Raw genomic sequence first — 16847 nt, forward strand, 5'->3', positions numbered from 1 at the left:
TAGCGCGTGCGTGTCTATCGTAATTTGCATATAAACACGCCCTTATGTCACCAATATGCATATGTAAACACCCTTAATTCCGTAATTTGCATAGGTAAACGCCCTTAATTCCCCATATAAGGGCACAATTTTGGCCGAAAAGCCAAACATCAAACACACGGAGAAAACACAAATAGATTAGAGAAGATAAATTCGTATTATCCCGCGCGGGAAATACATAATGTCACAACGTAAGTTTAAGAAAGGGGGGACTGCTGAGGTAGCCCCGAAGCGGAAGAAAAACTGGTGGAGTTCAGAAATGGAAGTTCTACTGCAGGAAGTGGAGAAAAACAAAGTAGTGATCCTCAGCAGTGCAAACTCGGGGTTTAAGAGCACATATAAAGCTAAGATCTTGGGCACTATAACCGATGCTGTAAACATGGTGTCAAGCGGCGAGGTCCGCACAGTTGAGGACGTTAAAAATAAATATGTGCGTGTCTGTGTGAAATGTCTATATATTGCTCATTTTGCTATATGTCTGTTTTATCTATATCTATCTATTTATATCTCTCTATCTATCTATCTATCTATCTATCTATCTATCTATCTATCTAACTATCTATCTATCCATCTATCTATCTATGATATTAGTTTAACATTAGACAATAAAAGTAAGGGAACTTGTCACACTTAAAGCGGAACATCACAATTTCAGAATGGTTAAAACCATTAAAAATCAGTTCCCAGTGGCTTATTATATTTTTCAAAGTTTTTTTCAAAATTTTACCCATTACTCAATATCCCTAAAAAAAGCTTCAAAGTGCCTGATTTTAACCCTCATTATGAACACCCGTCCATTTTTCTGTGACGTCACATAGTGAAGCCAACACAAACAAACATGGCGGAAAGAACAGCAAGCTATAGCGACATTAGCTCGGATTCAGACTCGGATTTCAGCGGCTTAAGCGATTCAACAGATTACAAATGTATTGAATCGGATGGTTGTAGTGTGGAGGCAGGTAGCGAAAACGAAATTGAAGAAGAAACTGAAGCTATTGAGCCATATCGGTTTGAACCGTATGCAAGCGAAACCGACGAAAACGACACGACAGCCAGCGACACGGGAGAAAGCGAGGACGAATTCGGCGATCGCCTTCCAACCAACGATTGGTATGTGTTTGTTTGGCATTAAAGGAAACTAACAACTATGAACTAGGTTTACAGCATATGAAATACATTTGGCAACAACATGCACTTTGAGAGTGCAGACAGCCCAATTTTCATCAATTAATATATTCTGTAGACACACCCTCATGTCAGCAGGCCAGGGAAGCTAGGGTCGATATTCTTCTCTTGACGGTGTGAGCCAAGACATCCAGGGGGTTTAGCTCGCTCGTCTGCGGGAACAAACTGCCGCCATTGCTTGCCGTGCTACCGTGCTTATCCTTTGTCCCTGAATTGCACATCACACTCCGGCAGATTTAATGGGGGTCTGGCGGCAGACTTCTTTGACTTTATCGTTGGAAATGCATCTGCTTTGAGTGTCGCAGGATATCCACACATTCTTGCCATCTCTGTCGTAGCATAGCTTTCGTCGGTAAAGTGTGCGGAACAAACATCCAATTTCTTTCCACTTTCGCATCTTTGGGCCACTGGTGCAACTTGAATCCGTCACTGTTCGTGTTGTTACACCCTCCGACAACACACCGACGAGGCATGATGTCTCCAAGGTACGGAAAACAGTCGAAAAAACGGAAAATAACAGAGCTGATTTGACTCGGTGTTTGAGAAAATGGCGGATTGCTTCCCGATGTGACGTCACAACGTGACGTCATAGCTCCGAGAGCGAATATTAGAAAGGTGTTTAATTCGCCAAAATTCACCCATTTAGAGTTCGGAAATCGGTTAAAAAAATATATGGTCTTTTTTCTGCAACATCAAGGTATATATTGACGCTTACATAGGTCTGGTGATAATGTTCCCCTTTAACAAATAGGCCACCCTAAGAGTGCTCTGGAAACGCTTGTAGATTTTGTTTTTACCTACGAACAAATCCCAGCTAAGAAAACATTGGTGAATACAAAAATCTCCTTAAAAACTTTGAAAGTGGGCCTAACAACAAAATGTGTTCTTAAGAACGGTTGCTGAATGGGGCCCATTGTTTTTACTTTCTATTTGCACTATTTAAATTGCTATGTACATACCATTGTTCTTGTGGTATTCATTGAGAAAAATCTGCAAATTTAAGGACATAATTTCGTGCCATCTCATGTGTCTCCAGTGTGCTGATATGAAAATATGTTTGTTACGGTGCACGTGCATTCTGCTTCCCCCTCCTCGGCGGGAGCACCTAGAGCAGTGGTTCTAAACCTGGGTTCCATCGAACCCTAGGGGTTCGGTGAGTCGGCCTCAGGGGTTCGGCGGAGCCTCCACCACGGAGGTAAAGAGACATCCGACTTATCGTGTAAATAAAAACTTCTCCCTATCAGCGTATTATGGATACCCCCAAACAATGTTCCCTCTAATTTTCCATCTGATTTGCAGGTTTTTTGATTGATCGATTGAAACTTTTACTAGTAGATTGAATACATTATATGAGACAGTACAGTTTACACAGTACAGTACATATTCCGTACAATTGACCACTAAATGGTAACACCCGAATAAGTTTTTCAACTTGTTTAAGTCGGGGTCCACGTTAATCAATTCATGGTAATGTGTGTAAGGTGTGCAATTTGTTGTGAGTTCATGCACGGTTTTGGTTTTGTTCTTTGAACAAGGTGGGGTTCGGTACCTCCAACAAGGTTAAGAACCACTGACCTAGAGGCTCCGCTGTGAGCTCCTCAGAACACGCCCCCGCACTTGCCGCGCAGACCGCGCCCACGTGCGTAGATTGCAATCTGCAATCTACGCACCTGGACCTGACGAGAGGCAGCAGTATAAAAGATCACTCCGCTTACTGCTCCTCGTCGGAACGTAGCCCTGTTTACAGTAAGCTTCACGTCTCTCCTGTGTCTCTCTCTCTCGCTCGCTTTGTCTCCCTTGTGCCTCGTCCTTATCTCTCCTTGTCGTCTCCTGTTCCCACAGTCCTCCGTGTCTCAGTATTGAGCCGTGCACTTCTGCTGCTGATCTCCCCCTGGACTCTTACTGCCTTCCTCGATCCTCGACCCCCCCACGCTCGGACCTGGACTTCTAGATGCCTTTCTCCTGCCCCACGGACCTCGCTCGGATCACGGACCTCTTTTGCTTCATCATCTCTGGACTCCTTCGCTGCCACAACCAACACGCACTTACAACAAACCTCCGGTAATTCACATTTTGTTAATTTCCACACATAGTATTACATCCACACACATAGTAGTAGCATACACACCCCACGCAACCATGAATTGTTGAAAAACTTATTAAATAAATGATAAATGGGTTGTACTTGTATAGCGCTTTTCTACCTTCAAAGCGCTTTGACACTACTTCCACATTTACCCATTCACACACACATTCACACACCGATGGAGGGAGCTGCCATGCAAGGCGCTAACCAGCACCCATCAGGAGCAAGGGTGAAGTGTCTTGCTCAGGACACAACGGACATGACGAGGTTGGTACTACGTGGGGATTGAACCAGGGACCCTCGGGTCGCGCACGGCCACTCTTCCACTGCGCCACGCCGCCCCATTCGGGTGTTACAATTTAGTGGTCAATAGTACGGAATATGTACTGTACTGTGCAATCTACTAATAAAAGTTTCAATCAATCAATCAAAAACCATCAAAAGCTCAATAAAACCCGTTGAGCGAGACCTGTTGTTGTGCCGTCTCCTTTCCCCTTGTCGATACACAACGTTTCCGTGAATCCTTTCTTGAATCCTTAAAGATGAGAAGTACTAGCTGTATGAGATGAAGTCGGTTGTAAACAATGTTATTTCATTTTGCTACGTAAAATGTAATTGGATGGAAGATGTAACTGGTGCTGTTTTAAATGTGTGAATGCTGGAAAGCATGCTAACATTAGCATGCACATTTTTTTTAGCTTATTTTTCAGGTATACACCTCTGAGTCAAACAGAGCAGGCAATTTAATCTTTTCTCAAGCCACCCTTACATTTCCCCATTTAATACTCTGTAATTCAATGATAATAAACTTTGGCCCTCGCGGCTTGCCGTGATTGACTGAGCTAACCAATCTCATCAGTCCCTTGAGCCCACTGTAAATCTAACCAACCACGGAAGGCACCACCTAATATAAACTAATCAGAAGCAAGGTAAGACGGGTCTTGACCGAGTTTTGGCCAGCCCTTCATTGCAGAGAAGATCCTGTTATGTCATTGCTACGATCCGTGAGCGTATCGACTTGAATCTTATGGTGGTGAGGCACAATCTGATTTATGACTGATCGAGATGGAGGGGGATAATGGCAGGATATAGGAGGAAGACATGGACACAGTTCTTGTAAAAGCGTATAAAGGAGGGAAAGGAAGGAAAAATATGATGGAGAAGAACAAGATTATATTGAAAATTAAATCAACCAGCGACATAAATGAGATTAGCTTTATGACCATACTTGCCAACCCTCCCAATTTTCCCTGGAGACTCCTGAATTTCAGTGCCCCTCCCGAAAATCTCCCGGGGCAACCATTCTCTCGAATTTCTCCCAATTTCCACCCGGACAACAATATTGGGGGCGTGCCTGTAAGGCACTGCCTTTAGCGTCCTCTACAACCTGTCGTCACGTCCGCTTTTCCTCCATACAAACAGCGTGCCGGCCCAGGCACATAATATATGCGGCTTTTACACACACACAAGTGAATGCAAGGCATACTTGATTAACAGCCATACAGGTCACACTGAGGGTGGCCGTATAAACAACTTTAACACTGTTACAAATATGCGCCACACTGTGAACCCACACCAAACAAGAATGACAAACACATTTCGGGAGAACATCCGCACTGTAACACAACATAAACACAACAGAAAAAAAATACCCAGAACCCTTTGCAGCACTAAATCTTCCGGGATGCTACAATATACACCCCCGCTACACAGTAAAATCCCCAGTGTTAAATATGAAGTGTTAAAATGCATTATATCTATCAGAGTTATTACAACAACAGCTGGAGTAAAACGCCCCCCAGTGTTGGTGTTGATTTCCATCGTTAAACGAGACAGTGTTAGAGGTACTCTGATTAGCCCCGCCCTCCAGCCCCTCCTCGTTTCCACACCCTGAAGAATTTTCTGGAAGCCATATTCTGAATGTTTAAGGACTGTGGTAAGTTGCTTCTCCTCTCTTACTTAATCAATTATTTGTAATTTGTAGCACTATGTCAGAATTTACTTTATATTACTGCTCAATATGTAATTAAGTTATTTGTGTACGGTTTTGTATCTAAAAAAATATGGTATTCTAAAAGGGCTAATGTCACCCAGTGAATGCTAGCTTAAATGTTAGCCACCTCATACTTCGTTTTTGTGCGGGATGTGGGACAATTTCAAACATTATGTGAAATAGAATATTTAATATTGAATTGATTAATATTTCACTTAATCACAAAATACCGGTTTTCACTGTAGTATAGTGATGTACATGTACATTGATCCCTGTACTTGAGTACTTAAAATGCCTAATGAAGTGCTTCAGTACTCATATCTTTTAATTATTATTATTTTTTTATAATTTTTTTTAAAAATTTTTAATGTATTTATTTTTCTAACTTTTAATACGAGGGTTTTTCGACCACGGAGCACAACATTAGAAGAGTCATTTTAACACGTTTGTTACATTTACAGGAAACATTTAAGCCCAAAAATTATGTTTTTTTAATGATCATGTTTCTTATATTTGTGTATACAGTATTTGTTTTTGACTGGGCCTTTCAACTTTGGCTGTATGTTTCGCTTCAAAATTACTGATTTGAAACTAATTTTAAAAATATATCAAATGACCTGTCGGTTGCTGCTTTTTTTCTGTTTCCTAGCATTTGCCAAATTCGGTGTCCCAGCTGTAACAGAAGGTGTCAAAGTTGTTGACGGTTCAGGGACTGAGATAGCTGATGATGTTTTTCAGGAAATTGTGAAGGATCCATCCACTGGGGTACAAACCATCAAATACGAAACAGGTTTGTTACCGCTTTAAATTTGTAAGCTATATTAACATTTTTATTCCAAAAGGCCATCCATCCATCCATCCATCCATCTTCTTCTGCTTATCCGAGATCGGGTCGCGGGGGCAGCAGCTTAAGCAGGGAAGCCCAGACTTCCCTCTCCCCAGCCACTTTGTCCAGCTCTTCCCGGGGGATCCCGAGGCGTTCCCAGGCCAGCCGGGAGACATAGTCTTCCCAGCGTGACCTGGGTCTTCCCCGTGGCCTCCTACCGGTCGGATGTGCCCGAAACACCTTCCTAGGGAGGCATTCGGGTGAAATCCTGACCAGATGCCCGAACCACCTCATCTGGCTCCTCTCGATGTGGAGGAGCAGTGGCTTTACTTTGAGCTCCCCCCGGATGACAGAGCTTCTCACCCTATCTCTAAGGGAGAGCCCCGCCACCCGGCGGAGGAAACTCATTTCGGCCGCTTTTACCCGTGATCTTGTCCTTTCGGTCATGACCCAAAGCTCATGACCATAGGTGAGGATGGGAACGTAGATCGACCGGTAAATCGAGAGCTTTGCCTTCCGGCTCAGCTCCTTCTTCACCACAACGGATCGATACAGCGTCCGCATTACTGAAGACGCCGCACCGATCCGCCTGTCGATCTCACAATCCACTCTTCCCCCACTCGTGAACAAGACTCCGAAGTACTTGAACTCCTCCACTTGGGGCAAGATCTCCTCCCCAACCCGGAGATGGCACTCCACCCTTTTCCGGGAGAGAACCATGGACTCGGACTTGGAGGTGCTGATTCCCATCCCAGTCGCTTCACACTCGGCTGCGAGCCGATCCAGTGAGAGCTGAAGATCTTGGCCAGAGGAAGCCATCAGGACCACATCATCTGCAAATAGCAGAGACCTAATCCTGCAGCCACCAAACCAGATACCCTCAACGCCCTAACTGCGCCTAGAAATTCTGTCCATAAAGGTTATGAACAGAATCGGTGACAAAGGGCAGCCTTGGTGGAGTCCAACCCTCACTGGAATCGGGTCCGACTTACTGCCGGCAATGCAGACCAAGCTCTGACACTGATCATACAGGGAGCGAACCGCCACAATAAGACAGTCCGATACCCCATACTCTCTGAGCACTCCCCACAGGACTTCCCGGGGTACACGGTCGAATGCCTTCTCCAAGTCCACAAAGCACATGTAGACTAGTTGGGCAAACTCCCATGCACCCTCAAGGACCCTGCCGAGAGTATAGAGCTGGTCCACAGTTCCACGACCAGGACGAAAACCACACTGTTCCTCCTGAATCCGAGGTTCGACTATCCGGCGTAGCCTCCTCTCCAGTACACCCGAATAGACCTTACCGGGAAGGCTTCTCACTATTCCAATAGTGAGAAGAGGTAAATCTTTATTTATAATCAAGCTAAGTAACTGTTTTTTTCAAAGCAAACCGATATTCTCCATTAGAGTTCAAAGCCCGGCCGAGTCATTCCAAAGACTATAAAAATGGGACCCATTACCTCCCTGCTTGGCACTCAAAATCAAGGGTTGGAATTGGCGGTTAAATCACCAAAAATGATTCCCGGGCACGGCCGGCGCTGCTGCTCACTGCTCCCCTCACCTTCCAGGGGGTGATCAAGGGTGATGGGTCAAATGCAGAGAATAATTTCGCCACACCGAGTGTGTGTGTGACTATCATTGGTACTTTACTTTAGATTAGGTGTGGGTTTATGAGCAAATTGTGTCCAACATGTCTTCTTTCTCCTTTTTGCAATGGTGGTTAGAATCTGTCTCCATGGTAACCTCTCCAAAGTCCCAATCATCCGTTTGTTCATCGGACTCAGACACAATCATCCTTGAAGACACTCCTACCAGAAAGCGTCAGAGGCTGGACTCTGAAGTTATGCAAGTAAGACTTCATACAGGCACTAATGCTTTCTATTGAACAAGGATTAAAATGGTTCGAACAATGATCTTAAATTGCATCGTATGAGGGCTATGTTTAAGTTATGTCCAGATTTTAACATTGTATTGTACTAAAAATAGATTTCTTAAACAGTTTTATACTTTTGTTTGATATTTTTATTTCAGCTGGTGAAATCCATTCTTACCAAGAAATCGGGTGGAGAATATATAATAAATCAATACAACCGAACTAAGTCCTTAACAGATGAGAGCAGAAGAAAATTGGTGAATATACTGGCAGCTGAGATGACGGAGAAGAATGGGTAAGTTGTTTATTGCTTTTGATTGGCACATGTGTTCTTATTTAGGTTTCAGAGTAATTTTAAATCTAAAGTAAATAATAAACATTTCACTACATCTTATAAAACATGTGTATGACAAATAAACTTGAATGGGATTTTTTTTTAAGTACATCTCCATCTAGACAGGTGAAGGAAATGTACGGTATGCACAAGGAAGAGACCCATTTTCCAAGAATGGCTATGTGAGTTACACACTCCTAATTGTTGTTATTGTTTTTATTTTGAGTCGTCCCAGAGTATGTTGTGACTAATAGTGCCTATTTTTGCAATTCTCTCAAAGGAACATTTTTATGATAGCAACAGTGGTACTGGGTACTTGGCCTGGAGAATCAAAACTATTCAGAGATGCAGTGCTAAAGAAAGGCGATCATCATTTGGAGGTAATCCTATATTATTCTTGAAAAATGTATTGAATAGAATAGTCATATGAGCACTTATTGGTTTTGTTGCATTTGGTGCAATGCTTTTCAGCCAATAGCCAAACATTTTTTCATAAAAGGTGGGTCACATCCAGCTGACAAAGTGTTTTGAACTGTATGTGATTGTCATGAGTAGTATGTCCCCATATTGTTTAGCTTTGGCGGAAGGACCATCTGATGAAGACAAGTCGGGAGGACCAACTGTTGGATGAGTTACCCAATTCATTCCAGAGATTGTCCTGTCTGAAGATGAGTGCACGGAAGCGATGTCACTGATGAAACATTCGGCTGACGTGTACATGGTCATCAAAAAGATGAAGCTGACATTTGCCCATCGGCATAACATGGTCCTGGACCCACAGCAGTCAAGCAACATTCTATCTTATTTTCCTTGTTTTAAAGACATCAAAGGCTTGGTAATTATCTCATCAACATTTTCTGTATTAATGTTGTACAACTATTGCATATTTTAACTGTCGTTTACTGTGTAATTTTAAAATTGGTACCTAACTTCCCACTACAGGTTGAACAGGATTTTGTTCTAATGTTTGGAGAGGATGAATCGGGCAAGTTTCTGGAGAAATGGCCAACCACATTCAAAAAGAAGATCATCCAACAATGCAGAAAGCTTCCCTCCATCACTGAGCTTGAGGAACTCCTGATGGCAGCTGACCCTCCTGAGGATGGGGCTGAAGTGAACGTTGACTTTGGTAAGATGTTTGTAAGGATACATTCATTTAAATGAGGAAGCATGTTCAAAATGCGGACTTACAACCATAATTAGAACAAAATTCCAAAGTCTTTGGCCTCACCAAGAATATTTTTTTGAAAAAAGGCGCTTCTTCAGGTGTTTTTAAAGTGCCATATTTTATATATATATATATATATATATATATATATATATATATATATATATATATATATATATATATATATATATAAAGTAATGGAAATGCCACTGACCTTGCAGTGTATTAAATTAAATTGTTGGTCTACATTTGAAGTAGGCTATCAAACTTGTTCTGTTTCAGGTTGGGACAGTGACCTCTCATCGATTTTGCTGCTCTTACACTTGATCCCACCGACTGCTCTAGGTCGGAAGAGGCCAGGAAAAGTTTCTGCATCCCAGGCTGAGAAGCATCTTGTGGTCTTCAAAAAGGTTTGTATTGTTCTCTAATAAAGGATTTTTAGTTTACAATAATTTATGTAATCATTTCTATTATATAACCACAACCATGTCGATTTTTTTATTCTTCTCTCCATACACTGGAACAAGCATCCAAGAACATCTTGACACCATTACTACCAGCACTCAACCCTATCTCCTGGCTGTTGGAGTGAGGAAGAATACAATCCACCAGTTCTTCATAATTCTCGACAAGGATGCCATACCTTGCAGGTCACAATCCTCTCTTGGTGCTTTTGATGAACTGTTTAAAGCACACTTTGTGTTTGCGACATCATTCCACACCATGCTCCACAACATGTACACATTCATCCAGACTACTTTGTACAACATTGATGTTGGGAAGGTCAAAGAGAGTCCTCGTGTTGCTGAAATTAGGACAAGGTTGCTTCTGTAGTGTTTGACTTTTGTCTTCCACCATTAAGTGTTTTGTTTGTCAGGCTGAGTTCCCTAGTTCAAACATTCTTGTTCGACATTTACGTTTAGTTCACAGTTACCTGCTGGAAAAAATCTTAACCTTAAATGCGTTCAAACTGGATGTGGTGGTGTGTTTGGTACTTTCTCTGGTTTTAGGAAGCATTTGAAAACAAAACACTCAGAGTGTACTGAACTACAGATTGGCACCAATGTTCACTTAAACAGGACAGAAGAGACAGTGTCAGTTAATGTAGATGAGTCAGCCACAACATCTGAACAGTCGAGACAAGCTAATAGGAGCAGTCTGGATATGTGTGCCACTGCTGTTGCACAACTTAAGGCAGCTGGATTAAGTCAGTCTACTATGAATGGTTTTGTCTCATCCATGGAGGAAGTGTTTTTTGAGATTCATAGTCAGGCAAAAGATGCAGCCCTGCAGTGTTTAACTCCACAGGACACAGACCGTAAGAACCAATTGGATCAAAGGTCTGCCATTTCATGCAGACCTAAGGTCACCCTTTCTGTATTCTCTCCCTAAAGTTGATTGTTCTGCCTGACAAAGAAATAAAGGTTATTAAACGTATGATATTGTATTACTGTGTTTTGCACTCACTTGCTATTTACAAGACAAAGTTGGTGAGACTTAATTTGACACTGCACAAGAGTAAATCAAGTAGAATGAGCACCAATTTTTTTTTTCAGAAATAGTGTGAGTTTTTATAAACACTGCAATGTTAAAACATTTTTACTATTTACTAAATATTTTTTTCTTCACTGCAAGGGAGTGAATAATCAACATATTAGTGTTTTATCAAACCTTATCAGAGTTATTTGAACACCAAAGCAGTGTTAATGAGCAAATACATTTAACTTGGTGTACATTTATCACCACAGAAGAGTAATTTATCAACACTACTCAAGAGTAATATTTACACTAATCAGAGTTAAAAAATAAGTTGAACAACACTCTACAGTGTTGCAATTTTTGACTCTATTTAGTGTTCATTTAACTCTATAAATGTAACACTATGGAAAGAGTAAATTTAACACCAGCACAGGTTAGGACCAAATAGACTCGGGAATAGTGTTAAATTTTACTCTTTAAGTGTTGATTTTATACTATGGAATTTACTGTGTACCACCAAATGGTTTCAACAAAAACATGCAATGAAGCGATCAAAACAATAGTTTTACAAGTCTTTATCCACAGTGTCTATGAGGGCATATGGGCTCCAGTTCTGTGATCGACGTCACACTAAGACATATTGAGTGTGGCCATGGAACAGGACTGTGCCAAGTACAGTCATTTATCTACCGATTACTCAAAAAGTAATTGATATTATGGTATGCTAGCTGTTAGCATTTCAGCACAGCTTCGGCTTTTCAGCATTCGCACGCACGTAGATGCAGAGTGGGCCAGAAGTAGATAAATGCACTGATTGTAAATCCAGACCACCATGGGTTCATGATTTTAATTCTATTAATCATTCCAATTTAAAAACTTATCATTGACTTGTGTCCCACTTATTCTAATCTCATAAGCTTGAGTATGACTCATGCTAATATTTCATCAAGCTTTCTGCATTGTTTACCAGGACTGAAGTAAAAGAGCTCAGCCTGTACACAAAATACGTACAGGTTGGCAGGACAAAAATACAAGTCTTACCAGCCGCCTCAGGAACAAAGATGCAGCGATTGCTGCCGGGGTCCAGCACCATGGGATGTGTGCAGAAACAAACGTAGGATCCTTCTGTGTTCAAACATTTTCCTCCAAGACACAACGACTCGTCCGCACACTCGTTTATGTCTATTAGAAAAGAAGCAGGGGGTTAACATAGTTGGATTATTTCTCATATAAATTAGTGGTGTCCTCATACAACTTTCCCACTTCTGATACGATACCAATATTGGAGCCTTGATTATTGGGCGATACTGAACTTGGTGTAATATCAGTACGAATCATACATACTTGCATTATTTTGCAGTGTGGAATGTTAGAAACGGTTTGATCAAGTGAAATATAATTTGTGTAAAGTAAAACAAAATGTATTTATACAGTATGCCTGCTGGTCCCATCAAGCTTAGTGTTCTGGGAATATTTTTTCATTTAAACATGCCAGCGCTATAGAAAGGGATGGGAAATACTTTGATTCTTGTTTGATTACTCAAAGTATTATTACGATATACAGTCGCAGTCGTACAGTTTGAAGAGCCTAGCCCTCTGTGGTCTCATGTGCTGCTACCCGCTTCTGCCCACTGGAGTCACAGGAAGACATAATGGAAAAATCCTCACCTATAGAAATTGTTGTTCATTTGTCTCTGATGTGCACATCAGTCAGTCTAAGGCAGTGGTTCTTAACCTGGGTTTGATCGAACCCTAGGGGTTCAGCGGAGCCTCCGCCACGGAGGTCAAGACACACCCGACTCATTGTGTAAATAAAAACTTCTCCCTATCGGCGTATTATGGATACCCTCAAACAATGTTCCCTATAATTTTCCATATATGTGAGCAAACGCAAAAACTCCTTGAGCATTCAGTGGAGCACATGTGAGCACACCTGTCCCAAACCTGACTAAATAACAAATTAAATGTTTTATTATTATAATCAAATGACAGCTGTCATTTCCATGATATTCTTTTCTAATATAAGTGTTTTGGCCCACTTACAACCTTTTTTCACACTTTCTTCTCTTCACTTTCTCCTCACTCAAACCACTGCTTGATTCTAGGAGGGGACCTCAACTTAGTATTTAATCCAAATATAGATCGGTCCAGAGTGACTGGGAGTCACCGTGAGTCTCAGTCAGTGGTAATACTTAAGCAATATATGAAGGATTATGGTCTTTGCGATGCCTGGCGTTCTTATCACCGCACTCTTAGGGAATACTCTTATTTTTCTCCAGTTCACCACTCATTCTCTCGCATTGATTACTTTTTAACTAGTAGCTCAATTTTATCTGACATCTCAAACATTCACATCCATCCTATCATCATCAGTGACCATGCACCTGTCTCACTTTCCCTCACCAACAAAACTATCACTGCACCTATCAAACAATGGAGACTTAATACATCATTACTAAAGGACCCAGACTTCCTAAACTATTTTGAGAAAGAATGGACAGATTTTTTAGATTTTAATGATCAACCAGAAATCACGGCGTGCGTTCTCTGGGAGACGGCAAAAGTAGTTATGCGAGGAAAAATTATTTCTTATTCATCATACAAGAAAAAAAAGGAACGTTTACTAGAGCAGGAACTTGAAAATGAAATAAAAATATTAGAATTAGCTTATGCGAATTCACAACAAGATCACACTCTGAACAAACTGAGAAAACTCAAATTAGATTTAAGAGAAATAATTGATAAGAAAAGTCAATTCCTGCTCCAGAGGTTACGCTTAGAAACATTTGAACATGACAATAAACCAAGCAAATATTTGGCTAACCAACTAAAATTAAACAAAGAAAAAAACTCTATACCATCCATCAAGGATTCAGCTGGGAACATTACACACGTTCCTGAGGAAATTAACTCCATCTTTAGAGGCTTTTACAGAAACTTGTATACACCCCAGATTGACCCATCTCTTTCAGACATTGAGACATTTCTCAATGGTATAGACTTACCTAAATTGAATACAAGGCAGGTATCAAATTTAGATCTTGCTATTTCTGTAGGCGAACTACACGATGCTCTTCAACAGATACCAAACAATAAAGCACCAGGGCCTGATGGGTTCCCTGTGGAGTTCTACAAAACATTCTGGTCACTGCTAGCTCCGATATTTACGAAAATGGCTTTAGAGATTAAAGAAAACTCATTCCTTCCTCCAAATATGAACTCTGCCACGATCAGTCTCTTGCTAAAACCTGATAAAGACCCAACACTTCCATCCAGTTACCGGCCAATCTCCCTGATTAATGCTGATCTTAAAATTATCTGCAAAGTATTAGCTCAAAGATTAGAAAAAGTCACTCCATATATAGTACATCCTGATCAAACAGGTTTCATTAAAGAGAGACAATCGTCCAACAATGTTCGCCGTCTACTCAATGTGATAGACTATTCTGTTATTCATAATCTAAAAACAGCTGTTGTTTCATTAGATGCTGAAAAAGCATTTGATAGAGTGAACTGGAATTTTCTTCTAGCTACTCTACAGAAATTTGGATTTGGAGACTCATTTATAGAATGGATTAAGGTCCTATATAGTTTTCCTACAGCTTCGGTTAGAACGAACAGCCAAATATCTCCAAGGTTTAATCTTATGAGGGGCACAAGGCAAGGGTGTCCACTTTCTCCGTCACTGTTTGCTATATTTATTGAACCTCTTGCAACCGCTATTCGACAGCATGCAAATATTAAAGGCATCCATACCGCAACCGTTCATCATAAAATAAGCCTTTATGCTGATGATGTATTACTTTTCTTACAAAATCCACATTCTTCTCTTCAAGATACAATCTCACTTATCAATAAATTCAGTTCTATTTCAGATTACTCCATCAACTGGTCCAAATCTACTGTGTTACCAATTAATTTTGACTTTCAGAGCACCTCATCGATTCCACTGCATAAAGGGAACATTAAATACCTGGGAATCAATATTTCCTCCACATTGTCAGATCTGAATCGCTTGAATTACTCCCCAATCTTAAAATCGATTGAGGATGATCTGGCGCGTTGGAAAACACTGCCAATCTCACTTATGGGAAGGGTTTCTACCGTGAAAATGATGGTCTTGCCTAGGGTTAATTATCTATTTTCAATGATTCCAACCAAACCTTCTCAAATCTGGTTTAAGTCACTAGACTCACACATCAATCAGTTTCTTTGGAAGAGTAAACCAGCACGAATCAGCCTTAAAACTTTACAAAAACCCAAAGAACATGGGGGTATAGAACTCCCAAACTTTTCCTATTATTTCCTTGCAAATAAACTACAATATATATTAAAATGGATCAATCCCACTTTATTAGATAGTTTATGGTTAGAGATTGAACAATCACTTAGCCAGGAGATCCCAATTTCTAACTTGCCCTTTATTAGCCAAATTCTCCGAAAACACAACTGCTTTAAAAGTATTAATATACGCACTACCTTAACAGCTTGGTGGGAGTTTTTGAAAATAACTGGGTCCCCGCTCACTCCATGCCAATTTACGCCTATTTGGAATAATCCTGATTTTCTTTTAAACAAGAAGCCATTGAACTTTCCAACATGGTATGATAAGGGAGTCGGATGCCTTGGGGATATCATCAATGCAAACAGTTTTATCTCTTTTAAAAGTTTAATAACACATTATGCAATCAATCCTAATAAATTTCTAGAATATATACAAATCAAATCTGTAATCAGCGCAAGATTCAACAAAACAACATGGGAAAGTAATCCTACGACCGTTAAATTCTTCAAAACATCTGCCCCCAAAGCTTTATCCAAATTATATGCTCTCTTATCAAAAATAGCTAACACAATAAGTATTCCAACTTCTAAATGGCACTCAGACGTATCAACAAGCTGTGACCCAGAATTCTGGAAACAAATATGCCTCAATACTACTCGTTTGATTAAGAATCCAAATGTACGACTGATTCAGCTCAAAATACTTTACAGAATACATTACACCGGTCTAAGAATGTATAAAATGGGTTTAGCTGACTCTAACATCTGTGTACACTGCTCAGATAATAAGATAGATAATTACTTGCATTCAATGTGGTCCTGTGCTCCCGTGAGTAACTTTTGGCTTGGAGTGTGCGAGAACCTATCATTAGCGTTAGAGATTCCTATTCCCATCTCCCCCGCACTCTGCCTGTTGGGTGATCTCTCCGCAACTGATCTTGATATAAACAAAACATACCTCCTTATAAATGCGTTAGGCATCGCCAAGAAAACTATTCTCATAAATTGGAAATCAAAAAATAATTTATGTATAAACCTTTACAAAAACATTTTATTAGATTATGTAGTTATGGAAAGAATGTCTGCTGAATCAAACCAACAACTGACAGAATTCCGATCTCTTTGGGCACCGCTAATTAATTTTCTGACCTGACTCCCTTGGGGGCTGGAGCTCTGTCCCGGGGGTCTTGCTCCGTGGGTGGGGGGTCCTGGGTGCCGGGGGGGCCGTGTGCCGCGGGGTCGGGTGGGCCTGGGGTGTGTTTCCTGGTTCCGGCCTGGCGGGCCGATCCGTGGGTGGTCTGGTGGCTGGGGGTGGGTGGAGGTGCCTGGGCGGGTGTTGGGGTGCGGGTGGGGCTGTGGGCGGCCGCCTTGGGTTGGTTGGGGGGGCTGTCCCTCCCGTGGGTGGTTGGGCGGGGGGTTGCGCCCGTGGGGCTGGGGTCTTGCCGCTGTCGGGCGGGGGTCGGCTCGTGCCCCTCTGGCTCCGGGTGTCCGTGGGCTTCCTCCTTCCCCTGGGGCGCGGGGCGGGGTCTGCCCGGGGTCGCCCTGCGCTGCGGCTGTGCGGGCCTGCCTGGTGCCGG

At 41.6% G+C, this 16847-nt stretch overlaps 1 protein-coding gene across 4 annotated transcripts in view; it reads right to left on the reverse strand.

Annotated features, from left to right (window-relative positions):
• ltbp1 (latent transforming growth factor beta binding protein 1) overlaps positions 1-16847 on the reverse strand; it is a 345179-nt gene that overhangs the window by 20702 nt on the left and 307630 nt on the right. For all 4 annotated transcript variants that reach the window (XM_061964602.2, XM_061964595.2, XM_061964590.2 and 1 more), the window contains one exon: positions 12028-12168. In XM_061964602.2, the coding sequence (XP_061820586.2) occupies positions 12028-12168 (141 nt within the window). The remainder of the gene's footprint in view (positions 1-12027; positions 12169-16847) is intronic.

The sequence above is a fragment of the Nerophis lumbriciformis genome, linkage group LG02 (genome assembly GCF_033978685.3).
Source record: "Nerophis lumbriciformis linkage group LG02, RoL_Nlum_v2.1, whole genome shotgun sequence".
In the NCBI taxonomy this organism is placed as follows: Eukaryota; Metazoa; Chordata; class Actinopteri; order Syngnathiformes; family Syngnathidae; genus Nerophis; species Nerophis lumbriciformis.